This window comes from Taurulus bubalis (genome assembly GCF_910589615.1).
Source record: "Taurulus bubalis genome assembly, chromosome: 16".
NCBI lineage: Eukaryota > Metazoa > Chordata > Actinopteri > Perciformes > Cottidae > Taurulus > Taurulus bubalis.
Genome location: NC_136604.1, coordinates 22,086,111 through 22,100,788, shown reverse-complemented (window position 1 = coordinate 22,100,788; position 14,678 = coordinate 22,086,111). Strand labels below are relative to the sequence as shown.

The 14,678-nt window shown below is 41.0% G+C and overlaps 1 protein-coding gene across 1 annotated transcript; it reads left to right on the top strand.

Annotated features, from left to right (window-relative positions):
- The first annotated feature begins 257 nt into the window (after positions 1–257).
- On the top strand, positions 258–14,314 carry LOC306748824 (NLR family CARD domain-containing protein 3-like). The gene is made up of 9 exons (XM_079232049.1): positions 258–357; positions 613–729; positions 1,430–1,542; positions 3,048–4,839; positions 7,015–7,188; positions 7,970–8,143; positions 10,842–11,015; positions 11,989–12,162; positions 13,330–14,314. The coding sequence occupies exons 1-9, from the start codon at positions 290–292 to the stop codon at positions 13,337–13,339; spliced, it is 2,796 nt and encodes a 931-aa protein (XP_079088175.1). The 5' UTR covers positions 258–289; the 3' UTR covers positions 13,340–14,314.
- The last annotated feature ends 364 nt before the right edge of the window (positions 14,315–14,678 follow it).

The window sequence follows — 14,678 nt, the reverse complement described above, 5'->3', positions numbered from 1 at the left end:
GTCCAAACACCGTTCCACCATGACTGATGGCCATTTGGTCTGCCTGAGGCTGGCTACCAGCAGCTACTGTCCAGACTCAGGAGTGTGTGTGTGGTGTGTGTGGTGTGTGTGTGTGTGCATATGTGTGTGTGTGTGTTACTTCCTGTTCTCTCCGTCTTGATAGATTCTTGTGTTGTGAGCTCACAGTCAGTGTTCCTGTTTAACTCTCAGACTGACTTCAGATCAGAAGATGAGTGGTTGTGAGGAAGAGGAGGACGGAGCAGAGTCTCTGGTCTCCGGCTGTCTGTCGATGAAGAGTGATCAGTCCAAAAATCTTCCTATAGTCTTTAGTAATGAACCTGGACCCTCAGACACAAAGTAAGAGAACTTCTACTAACTCATTCAGGACTCAGTTCCTGGACCTCTGACAATGTTTTCTGTAGATGTAGAGATGAGTTTGAGGTTCTTCCTCTTCGTATCAGTGAAAGCTGTGATGTAATCTAAGAGGACTAATACACACTTTAAAACCTTCTCCATATCTGCAGTAACAGTAGTTTGTGGATTCAGATCTACTTTAATGTCTTTGGTGTTATCAAAGATTAATTCTGAATCAAATCCTGTTGATGTTTGCAGAGTTCAGTCCAGACAGAGAGCAGAGTCTCCAGGATCCATCTGTCTGTCTCTGAAGAGCGATCAGTCCAAAGGTCTTCCTATAGTCTTCAGTAATGAACCTGGACCCTCAGACACACAGTAAGAGACTGTTTTACTGTCACCTGACCTGATGAAGAGGATGTAGGATGAAGACTAAATGTTCTGCTCAAAGGTTTATCTTCTTGATGCAGAACTATGAGAGCAGATCCTGTTTCAGACTCAGATGGATCTCCATCTGGTTCTAGAGGCACAAACTACTGAAGTTTATTTCTGGAACAAAACACCTGACAACCTCCATTTCACAAGTTATACTTCAACAACATATGCATATATTTCTGCTCAAAGTCTGAAGTCACTGTTCAAAATGAGGAAGAATGTGCTTCAGATGTGTGAATGGTTTCCTCCCATTGACTCCATCAGCTGTTCAGACCTACCAGCTGCTTCTGGAATCACATCATATATTGATCCTAAAGGTCCAGAACAACAATGTGGACAGAACTGATGACAAAGTGATCTGCTGACAGAAAAAGGACAGGAAGTGGTCAACTGTACATTTGGACCACTTCTGTCTTCATCATGTTGAAATGAATGCTTCATTTGATAGTTGACAGTAGACTTGAACCTGAGACTCCACTGTTACTTGCTGAGTGTCAGACTGTTGGTCCACCACAACATTTCCACCTCTTCTCACCTCAGTTCTAACATTACTAACTCAAGCTAAGCTGCTCAAAGACACTGAGACACAGTAGAGGACACAATCATCTATCTTTCATTTAGTAATGAATAAATGTCTCCACAGAGAGAAGAGGAGTCATGTTCCTGGGGAGGAGCTGATGTCCAGAACCAGAACCAGAACCAGAACCAGAACCGGAGCTGGACTACAGACAGCCAGTGAGACCAGTACTGTACAAAGTAAGACCAGACGAGCATGTCCATTTCTCTGCTGATGTTTTCATGTCCTGAAACAAGACTTGTTGTTTTAATACAGGGACACAATAATGGAAACACACAAAGGCCAAAGGACTCATTGATTCATGCTAAACCTGCACAAATAAACACATTTAATACACATTGTTAGTATATCTACATTCTCAGGGTCTTCAAGAATAAAGAGATCAAGTTTAAGGAGCTGTTAACATTGAGATTAAATATGAATTATTATGTATTAATGTAAATCTCATCAACAACTCTCATCTCTGTAATGATATAGAGGAGTAAAGTCCATGAGCAGAGAATGAAGTCTTGTCATCAGAGCTCCTCCTCTCTTTGTTCACATGGACGGCCGACCGTGTGGCTTTTAGTGCATGTTAGCGTTCATGTTAGTGCCTTTTAGTGCACGTGAGCGTGCCCCATTTGTTGGATAGCGACCCATCCTATGCAATCGATACATGATAGTATAGAGGCCCCTTGAATTCCTTTTTGTTCCTTTCTCCTCAGGAATGTAGATGTTCGTCAAACAGGAAAGTTGGGGATATAAAACCCGGTAGGCTCCGCCTTAAATCGGTTTGAGTGTCAAGATTTCCACCCGTTGGTTAGTCTGGTCTATTGTCTGCCCAGACACGTGGTGAAATGAGATTCCTTAGTGACCTAGGGGTCATGAATGAGAGCCCTTTCTGGAAGAAGTTTATTAGTTAAGGTTTTGTCATAGTTTTGATGATGCCATTTCAGGTTTTATCATCTTTCCTTTCACTTCACTGGAGACAGCTGCAGGTGGATTAAAGGTTGTTATTCCACCAGAGGAGCCGCCTCGTGTTTAAGAAGCAGCTCCACTCTGCTCTGTTAAAATATGCTCCTAGACTGTTTTTAATAAAAATATGAAAAAAAGTATTTTTAACAGCTGAAACACAGCCACAAATCTTTGATCCATGTAGGTCATAAATAGACTTTTCACAGTCGCCTACGTCCATTGTCGTTCACTACAATGGAGACAGTTGCAGGTAGATCAAACTTTTCGCCCCATCAGCATCGTTAGCTGCGAGCCGCCGGCTCAGCTGTCGCCATGTTGAGAGCTGTGGGGAGTCAACAGAAATGCTCTGAATTCCCTTTTAAGCAGCTTAAACTCATGAAACAGGTGAGACTGACACAGGTGGAACAAATCCAGACAGTGAAGACGATCACAAAGGCAGGAAGTAAAACCAGACATGAAACATCTGAAAATGGATCTTTAAAAAAACAAACAGGAAACAGCCACAGTGAGCTGATGAAGAGCTGCAGGCGAGCATTGATTGACCTGATGTCAATCAAACATGAACACACAGTCAGAGAGAAAGAACATTGTGCTCAAACTCCTTGTTTTCTTCCCTTTAGTCATACAGACTATGAACAATAAATGTAAAAATCTATTTGAAGTTATTTCTGACTTCAGGAAGTGTTACGACTTTTCTAACCTTTACTTCTCTCTTGTTCCTCTGGTTCAGCAGATCGTGGTCTACAGGAGGTTTTAGATGAACACAAGATCAGTCTGAAGAAGAGATGTGAATGTGTGACTGAAGGAAGTGGTGAAACAGGAAGTGGAACCCTCCTCAACAGCATCTACACTGAGCTCTACATCACAGAGGGACAGAGTGAAGAGGTTAATACCCAACATGAGGTGAGGCAGCTCGAGTCAGCTTCCAAGAAGAAGACCCTCCATGACACTCCCATCAAGTACCACGACATCTTTAAAGCCTCAGCTGACCAGCGAAGACGCATCAAAGTCGTTCTGACAAACGGCGTCGCTGGCGTTGGAAAAACCTTCTCAGTGCAGAAGTTCACTTTGGACTGGGCCGAGGGTTTGGAAAACCAAGATCTCAGCCTGGTGGTTGTGCTTTCGTTCAGGGAGCTGAACTTGATCAAAGATGAGCGGTTCAGTCTTCTCAAGCTGCTCCATGTGTTCCATCCAACATTACAGAAGGTCCCAGCAGAGGAACTCTCTGTCTGGAAGCTTCTGTTCATCTTTGATGGTCTGGATGAAAGCAGACTTGCTTTGGACTTCATCAACAATGACGTTGTGCGTGATGTCACACAGAAGGCATCGGTCAACGTGCTGCTGACGAACCTCATCGAGGGGAACCTGCTTCCCTCGGCTCTCGTCTGGATAACTTCCAGACCTGCAGCAGCCAATCAGATCCCTCCTACATGTGTTGACAGGCTGACAGAAGTACGAGGCTTCACCGACCCCCAGAAGGACGAGTACTTCAGGAGGAGGTTCAGTGATGAAGAGCAGTCCAGCAGAATCATCTCACACATCAAGACCTCCAGGAGCCTCCACATCATGTGTCTAATCCCAGTCTTCTGCTGGATCACTGCTACAGTTCTGGACCACATGTGGACCACAGACCAGAGAGGAGAGCTGCCCAAGACCCTGACTGACATGTACTCACACTTTCTGCTGGTCCAGACCAAGAGGAAAAAGCAGAAGTACCATAAGGGACATGAGACGAGTCCTCAGGAGCTGATGGAGGCTGACGGGGAAGTTCTTCTGAAGCTGGGGAGGCTGGCGTTTGAACATCTAGAGAAAGGAAACATCATGTTCTACCAAGAAGACCTGGAGCAGTGTGGTCTTGATGTCACGGAGGCCTCGGTGTTCTCAGGAGTCTGTACAGAGATCTTCAGAAGAGAGAGTGTGATCTTCCGGAAAACAGTCTACTGCTTTGTTCATCTGAGTGTTCAAGAGTTCCTGGCTGCCGTCTACATGTTCCACTGTTTCACACACAGGAAGACAAAGGTACTGGAGGATTTCATGGGAAAAGACGACGACAAGTATTTATCCCTGGAGGACTTCCTGAGGAGTTCCATGGAGAAATCCCTTAAAAGTAAAAATGGCCACCTGGACCTGTTTGTCCGCTTCCTTCATGGCCTCTCTCTGGAGTCCAACCAGAGACTCTTAGGAGGCCTGCTGGCTCAGACAGACAACCGTGCAGAATCCATCCAGAGAGCCACCAACCACCTGAAGAAGATTCACAGTAATAGAATATCTCCTGACAGAAGCATCAACATCTTCCACTGTCTCGTGGAGATGAACACGCTCTCAGTACATCAGGAGATCCAGAAGTTCATGAAGTCAGAGAACCGATCAGAGAGACTCTCAGAGATCCAGTGCTCAGCTCTGTGCTACATGCTGCAGACGTCAGAGGAGGTTCTGGATGAGTTGGACCTGTACAAGTACAACACATCAGTGGAGGGACGACAGAGACTGATTCCAGCTGTGAGGAACTGCAGAAAGGCTCGGTGAGTCCAGATGTGATTAACATCATGAATCTTTGTAGATCAGTAGTTTAGTTCTTCAAATATAGAAACTATAAGATTCACATTATTCTTTAAAAAGTGTTGAAGCTATTGAATACAAAGTTATAAGTCAGTTGTATTTAGTCGCACATGTTAGATAGATAGATAGATAGATAGATAGATAGATAGATAGATAGATAGATAGATAGATAGATAGATAGATAGATAGATAGATACTTCATTAATCCCCAAGGGGAAATTTGTTGTCGTAGTAGCGCCTTACAACTTGAAGATACAAATAAACACACAAGATAAAATATATAAAGAAGCAACAGGGATGAAAGATATATACAAAATAAAATAAAATAAAGTAAAATATAAATATATATAAATATACACTATAAAATAGAATACAAAATAACTGGAATGAAATATATGTACAGCTGCAGAGTGTATTCATTAATTAAGCAAATTAAATGTAACAATAGATAGTGCAAAATGCAAAGTATGTATGTGAAGTGTAATAAGCATACACGTGTACAGTGATAATTAATCCACAGAGGATCTAGCAAGCGGTGACTTGTTGTAAAGTCGTATTGCCGTAGGCAGGAATGGTTTCCTGTAGCGGTCCCTGTTGCCCTTGTTTTTGTTGTTTCAAAAGCTGCGATTGAAAACATGTTGATGTTTCAGTTATTTGACTGTCAAATTAATGAATAGTTATTGTCTTTATTTTTAATTATTGTTATATTTTATATTCATAGAATTATTTCTCTATTTCTCCATACATGCATCCATTCATCATCCATTCACCCTCAAATCACTAAATCTAGCCCAGAAAAAAACGCCCAGGTCGGGTTATTGTGGTGACTTCACTTCATGGAGGTCATTTCCAAAAAGTAATATTAGTCTCCTGTTTGGACGTCAGCACCACGTTAGGAAGTAGAGCGAGGATTTAGTTTGAGCAGGTAGTACTGCAACACAGAGGAAATACTTTGAGTGGAGGTAGTTTAGTAACTGGTCTGTACATTCGTTTTTTAAACAAATGTACAGACCAGTTACAAAACTAACTATATTAATATCATAATATTAAATATATTAATATTTAACTATATTAATCTTTAATCACATTCAGGTCTAATATCATCCAGCGGTTTGTTTCACTGAATTTTCCCATCAATGGTGGTGAACCTGAAGGCAGCAGGAAGCTAATCAGTTGTTTACTGAGTAGTAAAGATGTGTTATTCATCATGAAGGCCTCATGCTAACTTTGGGGAGACAGACTTGATGTCATCCTTTTTTATAATAAAATAAAGTTCATGAAAAAGTGAATACATCTTCTCGAGGACGTCAAAAGAAAAGAAGAAATGTCAAAAACCTCCAAAGATCAAAAAGCCTTCAGGCCCGAGAAGCCCTGAATCTTTGTTGTTACTCTTGGTTTCTACTTTTGACTGGGAGCGTCTGTGACCTCCTGGTCCACATTTTATAGACAACTAAACATCGCCATCACTGATGAAGCTTTTTACGTCGTCTTACAACTCATGACAGACTAGTTGACGTTAACAGCTGATTCTGAGTTCCCTGAAGGTTCCTGTCTGGTCTTCCTGAGTGGAACAACAGTCAGGAAGTCTCTTAAACTGTTTCCATTGTTGCATCATCTGGTCCTTATTCGGACTCTGATCCGGCCGAGTACATTAAACCAAGAGTTTATTTGTACTTCCTTTACATTCAATGAGTATAGAAGCACATAGGATTACATATTGATAAATGAGAGATCATCATCATCAATAAACCACAGAAGACTTCATGGCTGAGCTTCAGGGCCTCACTTCCTTCTTTCCTGCTGGAGGTAGAGGTGTGAGATAGTATCAGAGTTCCCCTCATTACACAACAGTATCACAGTTTCACGATGTTTCTAGGTATTTGGTTGATCTTCAGTTTGATACGTCAATGAATGAGTTGATTCTTGAAGGAACTGGATAGAGAGGAAGGTTTGGGTGAGCTGTGTCTTAACAGATTAACAGTCTGCAGGAAGGAGAGTTCTTGTTTCATGTGAAACACAGTGAGATCAGATCAGCTGAACCACTGACGTGAAGAGCAAATGTTCATCAAAACAGGAAGCAGAAGTACATATTTAGTATCCTCTTTGTTAATATTTTAGAATATTTTTTATCTTGACAGACTTTCTTACTGTGGACTCTCAACGACTCTCTCTGAAGTTGTGGCCTCGGCTCTGAAGTCCAACCCCTCCCATCTAAGAGAACTGGACCTGAGTTACATCATCCTGCATGATTTAGAAGTGAAGCGCCTGTCTCCTGGACTGGAGAGTCCTCACTGTCGGCTGGAGGTTCTGAGGTGAGTTCACTGACTGGAAGGTTTCAGGATGTCCCTGAAAACAAAAGCAGAATATTTGTTAGAAGAATAGAATGTAGATACATTAAGTGATTGACAGGAGAGTTTGTAGCTTCCAGACTCACATGGTGGTCCATCAGTCAGTGATGGTGATGTCAGTCCTGATGAGGCTGCAGAGTGCGTGAGGGAGATGAAGGAGGAGGAAGATCTGATGACAGCAGGTAGAAAAGACTCAATGAAGGTGAAGTTATAAACCGTGGTGATCTTCATCCGATTATATTAGATAATACTTTATTTGTCCACAGCAGTGAAGTTAAAAGGATTACATCAGCAGCAGATCAGTGCCAGAGTTTCAACAATATAATAAAATATAAACATACGTAAACAATAGAATAACAATTATTAAGTGAAAGAAATAATACTGACTGAAAATGAAGTAAAATACAACAATAAAGATAAAGTACAAGGATGAAAGCAATATTATCAATGATAATGAAAAAGTAGTAGGAAGTTATATTGCACATAGATTTATGAAAATAACATGACACATGATGACCAGCAGCATGGTCCTCATCTGTGTGGACACCATTAGGTGTATGAATGTTGTGCTGACATGTGGATGATGTCTGTAGAAGGCTGACATGATGATGAGCCACAAGAACACAATAACAAAGAGAAAAGCTCATTGATGAGGACATCATCATGTTGAGCTACACATGTAAACCTCAACACATTTGATTGATTATAAATGGATTCTAATCTTCATATTTTATTCTTTATTCAGGTTGAAGAGATGCTGGTTGTCGGATATCAGCTGTTCCTATCTGGCCTCAGCTTTGAAATCCAACCCCTCCAGATTGAGAGAACTGGATCTGACAGACAACCCCCTGCAGGATTCAGGAGTGAAACTGCTGTCTGCTGGACTAGAGAGTCCTCACTGTAGACTGGAGACTCTGAGGTCAGTTCACTGACTCTCTGTTACTATTATAGATAGTATATATTAATGTAATAATTTAATCTAAATTACGAACAAAAATTATTTACATCAGGTAAAATTACCTTTTGTTCTTATTTTCTTGAACTAAATGTAATCTTCAGTCACAAAGACAGTCACAAAGACCTGTTTCTTAATGAAACTGTAGAAAATGTCCTCTGTTAGTTCTTAAAGTAAATATTTTTTATGTTTTTGAAGTCTAAAAATATCTTTGGTTTCTGTTCATTTAAATGTGTTTTCTGAAAATTTGACCCTTTAATCTGGCCTTTACGCCACTTGCTTATCGGTCCAGGAAACACAACGACCAGTTACATGCTTTAACACTTCCAGAACTCGCAACACGGAACCGCGCTTTATGATATTTACGTTTTGTAAATATTCATATCTCCGCGATAATACGGCACAGGAATACGTTTCAAACTATGGAGAAATCAGTAGGCTTTCCGCTTCCGCTGCCTTCCTCCCGTGAGCTTGAAGGCGATTCACAGAGAGAGATAGGAGCAGGGATGTCACAAGAAATCACAAAAGGACCTACACACCTGAGCTTTATAAACATGCTGCAGTTTTCAGTCCTAAAGAAGCGAGAGAACATGGCGAGGGCGCACTTTACTTCGAAGGAAGCAGTTGCGCCGATTTTGGCGAGTAGCGATGAGGATGACCGAGGAGGTTCAGAGACTGATGGATTTGATTCCTGCGACGAAGAGGAATATGCCAACAGAAGGGATCCATTTGAAGATGGGTAAGTGTATTTACTAAACTTAAAGCTGCAGGACAATTCAGTTCAATACATTTTTCTTAAAACTAAACATTTGTCAAAAGCGTTCTGTTATCAATTGTATTCTTAAATGCAGCCTTTATTTTTACTTGAAATGAGAGATAATGTATTTATTATTAGAGAATAATTAATCAAGTTCAAAATTGAAGATGAATGTTGTTGAGATATTATGCAATTTAACTTTCTGTATTTGATGACAGATAGCACATCTAGCTCATACCGTGAGCATAGTCCGTGCTGCATCTTCGTTACATTTCCGTAAGACGGCACGTTGCGTAATTGTAACCATCCTAACTATCGTAAATATCACTGCCAACTTTCTTTCAGTGAACTCAGTACTGACGAGTAGTAATTTATTTTACAGAGAGGATTTACAGCTGCTACAGTGAACAACATGCAGCTTCGCTACAGTCACCTGCACCTACGCTGTCATGGAAGACTGACAAAGACCCGGACACTGCTCCCCCTGTCTCCAGGTTCCAGCCAGCTCGGACACCAGGTCCAAAGCTCAGCTCCACATGTACACCCGTGAACATAGTACTGACTACTAGTCATTTATTTTACAGAGAGGATTCACCACCGCCATCCTCTCCAGCACAGTCATCATCACCAGCCCGGGTCTGTTTTCTATTTCTGAACATGTATATTGTGTAAATATATATTTTTTAATGTATAATACATATTTTTATTTGAAAACTAAAAATGTTGTAATGGTCATTTTTCATTTGCACACATGAAGCATATCTCCAGTATGAAGTCATTTCTCACTCCCATTTTAAATCATTTTGGTGAAAGGTGTGACAGACAACACTTCTGCTCAAAAAATGATAATAATAAATTTGGTTTTAGACATTTATTTAGATGTATCTACCATTGTATTCATATATTCACTGCTTTTGTTAAACTAAGACCTTTGGTAAACCAATGTTAAGCACCAAAACAGTTCGTACACTTGAGTAAAGTTATGTTTTCACAAGAGATATGAAGAATCTTCAATCCATATGGGACTAAATCATAGGATTTCTGCCAGGATCCTGAAGAGAGTCCGGAAATATGAACACATAACACCCATTCTGCACTCACTACACTGGCTCCCTGTCTCATTTCGAATTGACTACAAAGTCCTACTACTCACCCATAAATGCATAAATAGCCATGCACCTCCCTACCTACAATAACTCATCACTCCCCAAACCTCCACCCGCACCCTCAGATCTACAAACCGCTCGCTCCTCCGGGTCCCCAACACCAAGCTCCGCACCAAGGGCGACCAAGCCTTTTGCTCAGCAGCGCCACGCCTCTGGAACAGTGTCCCTGACCACCTAAGGGCAACTCAGACACTGAACTCTTTTAATACTGGCCTAAAAACCTTTTTATTCAGGAAGGCTTTTTTTATTTATTATTAGGGGTTGCTTTAACTATGTTTTAACTATGTTTGAATTTGTTTTACTATATATTGGCTCTGTGGCACTGTTTCTTTTGAAAGAAAATTGTGTTTAAAAATGAAATGCATTATTGTTATTATTATAGAACAAGTAGACTTTATTGTGATGTTCTGCCCTTTAATGCGGACGTTCTCTCTAACTGGACCTCATGAATTTGACTTGAATCCCTCTAATCAATATGGTACTGATCTTGTAGTTCCAGACCTGACTGAGAGCAGCAGCATGGTCTTCATCTGTGTGGACATCAACAGGTGTATGAATGTTGTGCTGACATGTGATGATGTCTGTAGAAGGCTGACATGATGATGATCCACAAGAACACAATGACAAAGTGAAAAGCTCATTGATGAGGACATCATCATGTTGAGCTACACATTTAAACCTCAACACATCTGATTAATTATAAATGGATTATAATCTTCATATTTTATTCTTTCTTCAGGTTGATGGACTGCAGGTTGTCAGAGATCAGCTGTTCTTCTCTGGCCTCAGCTCTGAAGTCCAACCCCTCCAGTCTGAGAGAACTGGATCTGAGTGACAACGAGCTGAAGGATTCAGGAGTGACGCTGCTGTCTGCTGGACTCGAGAGTCCACATTGTAGACTGGATACTCTGAGGTCAGTTCACTGACTCTGTTACTATTATAGACAGTATATGTTAATGTAATAATTTAATCTCAATTATGAACAAACATAATTTACATCCCAGTGTTTCCCCTACCATTATATTAGGCCCCGCCCCCCTGAAGGCACCCTCCGTCCCCCTGTAATTTTCTGTATAGCGCCAGATCACAACAGAAGTCATTTAAGGTTCCCTTTCCTATAGAACAGGTCTACACCTTGTTCTTTTATGAAACAAACTAAATGGCCGTATGTTATGTATCGTATCTACATGACAGCTTGTCATTTCTGTCTTTAAATGGTCGCACGTTTACAACTCTCCTCTGCTCTCTGTATCGCGCATGACGGAGTTCCGCCCCAATGCGCACAGACACGTGCGCACACAGGTGAGCACTGAGCACATTTCCACTAGCGGGCAGAGAGAGTTGAAAAATATGTTGTGTGAAAAGCAAACAGCTATATCTGCGTTTTAAAAGCTCCCAGGGTGAAGATGGCAACAGTAGCTCTCCTGCGAGAAACAACCGCTCTCCTGAACCCGCTGCTCCAAGTGAAACGAGCCAAAGTGCTTGTGTCTTGTACCCAACAATGAGCCTGCTGCCTTCACATATTACAAAAGTACAAAGTACACAGACATAAAACTAAGTCATTAATAAATTCATGGAGAAATGCCTGTTAACAGGCTACGCTTGCGCATGCGCGACTCGCCGATTCTTGCCGCTTTGCTTTTGCGTCTCTCAAAACAGAATACAGATCTAAACTCAACATTGAGCCTGAATTGAGAGTGGCTGTTTCAAATCTACAACCCCGTTTTAAAAATGTTTGTAGAGGAAAGCTGGCTTTTTTTGGGACCATTTGGGGTCTTGCGTAACGCAAGACCCCAAATGGTTAAACAACTTGAACACATTTAAACCTCAACACATCTGATTGATTATGAATTCATTCTAATCTTCATCTTTTATTCTTTATTCAGGTTGTGGGGCTGCAGGTTGTCAGAGATCAGCTGTTCTTCTCTGGCCTTAGCTCTGAAGTCCAACCCCTCCAGTCTGAGAGAACTGGACCTGAGTGGCAACAAACTGAAGGCTTCAGATATGGAGATGCTGTATGTTGGATTGGAGAGTCCTCACTGGAGACTGAAGACTCTGAGGTCAGTAGAGGGTTGGAGTCAGTCCATGCTGGTTCTAGCAGAATTGAACTCAACACAGATTCAGTATTTCCTGTAGACCTCCAACCTTCTCAGTGAAGCTGTGAGAGGAGAATGCTGACAGGCTTCAGGATTGGACAGAATATTAGCCAATCAGATGAGCCAGAAGCTTGTTGTGTTATGATGTGGTGCACTTAACGGACCCAAATGCAGCAACAGGACAGCAGAGTTATTTCTTGAACCAGTGATTTATTGACAGGATGAGAACAGGAAAAACAACACGGTCCGGGTGTAGACAAGACCAGCCAGCCAAAAGGGTGTAAAGTCAGTTAGAGGCGCGTGCCCGCACTCCTTGAAGCGGCTGACGAAGCCGACAGCAAACTTCAGATTCACACTTCTCGGCCTTGATGAAGAGTTGGTTCTCCATTAGGCGCTAAAGAACCTGACAAATGTGGTGACGATGTTCCTGAAGGTTTGAGGAGTAGATCAGAGTATCATTGAGGTAGACAAACACAAACCGATTGAGGAAATTCCTGAGCACATCGTTCACTAAAGCCTGGAAAACAGCTGGTGCATTGATTAAGTAAGAGAATGGCATGATTAAGTACTCAAAATGGCCCAGGGGAGTGTTAAAAGCTGTCTTCTACTCGTCCCCTTCTCGTATCCTGTGATATAGTCTGTGATATAGGTCTCCATTGCCACGCGTTCCGGACAGGAACCGATCTCACCTCGGTTAACTGGAGGGTAGTGTAGCGCCAGGGAACAGTTCAATGCTGCAGTCACTGAACCCTCACAATAGTGAATCCATCACTACAGTGAGCGCCTCTCTGTTTCTGCAGTCGTGATGCGTTCAAGGCCCTCAGCTATTTTTGTACACTGTGTACTTGTGAAAGCTGCAGAGGGAACAGACCTGATGTCCAGAGTGCCTGCAGGTGTGAGAGCTTGAAGCTCAATGTGTTCACTACAATTTGTTCAGATGAGAGCTGAAAGGACTCAAGTCCTGCTGCTCTTTCTACTGGATGTGCTGCATCACTGACTGACAGCTGATGAAGGGAGTCTCTGAAGACACTGATCCATCTCTTCTTCTTCTTCTTCTTCTTCTTCTTCTTCTTCTTCTTCTTCTTCTTCTTCTTCTTCTTCTTCTTCTTCTTCTTCTTCTTCTCTCCTCAGATGGGAGTGAATCCACCATCACCTCTGTATTCTTCTGGACCAGATCAGAGGAACATCAGTGGATCTGGACTCCACCAGGACCTGGACTTAGTTTAGTCTTTTAGTTCCTTCATGTGTTCTGACCAAGTTTTTCTGCAGTTGTGTTCATGACCTCATCACAGTAGATGAACAGGTTTAAATGCTCCTGCTTTGCTTCCTGTTGCAGCGCCTCCCTGTGGATCAATGGAGTTTTGCACTTCCTTGACTCCTCAATAACAGTAGGAGTTGATATCACATGTATAAAGTGACCTTATTACCTCCAGTACCAGCCTTTACTCATGTTATAACAGATGCATATTAGCTTGTATCAAACAAAAGATCAAACCTGAATTCAATCAGGGCTTCACTTTAGTTCCTCAACTGACAGACAGATTCATATTTACAGTTAATATCCATAAATCATGTACTTTAGTTTATTACAGTTTCATGTGAGAGCCTGCCAGTTGTCACGTTTCATGTCTGAACACTGAGGAGCTTCTTCCCTCAGAAATTAAAGTTGAATCATCAAGTTCTTTATCATAAATGTGATATCTTTATGTGTTTTGTTTTATTTAAAGCTGTTTTTCCTTGGCACAATAAAGTTGATGTAAAATTAACTTTTTTTTCCAAGTTTTTCTCCAAACCTGCAGACAAGTTGAGCAGATGAAAACTTTCCCTCATTTTTTTGAGCAGAAGACATTTGACTTTGTTATCTTCCCAGTGTGTGTTGAGTTCTGTCTTTTGACTTTGTCTGCACTCACACTGCCTCGAACTTAGCTCCACTTTCATTCTCTGGTTGAGGCTCAGTGTGTATTTACCATAAGTAGAACAATAAATAGAAGACAACATAGATGAAGAAGAATAAAATGAACTTGTCTCCAGTGTTTCCTGTTTATTCAGATGCAGATCTTCTTCGGATTAAACCTGAAGCTGAACTTTAAGTGTGTTTTATATTTAATAAACAACGAAATTACACCATTTACCTTTACAATTCATTCAAGAGGAATTTAGGATTTTTGGCCACAAAAGGTCAGGGTTTTTTTCTTTTTCTTTATTTACTTTCCTGTACTTTTACTATAGTGTGTTTAAATACTATAATATTCAATTAGATCCCATATTCCTGCATGTATTATTATTATCATTATAATATTATAATATAAAAACAAAGATACATAATATAACACGAATATTGTACATTTTTACTATTTTATTCTATTTTACGCTGTGATAGTTTATATGAAGTAACTATAACATATATTCTCTCTCTCTGTAAATATATATATATTACATTACTTTACTATATATACATATATGTATTTACTACAGTTGAA

Excerpts from the sequence above, each read along its gene's own strand:
- LOC306748824 (XM_079232049.1), top strand. The coding sequence starts at position 290 with ATGAAGAGTGATCAGTCCAAAAATCTTCCTATAGTCTTTAGTAATGAA. Across the intron at positions 4,840-7,014 it reads AGGAACTGCAGAAAGGCTCG|ACTTTCTTACTGTGGACTCT; the intron begins GTGAGTCCAGAT and ends TTATCTTGACAG. Across the intron at positions 7,189-7,969 it reads TGTCGGCTGGAGGTTCTGAG|GTTGAAGAGATGCTGGTTGT; the intron begins GTGAGTTCACTG and ends TTCTTTATTCAG.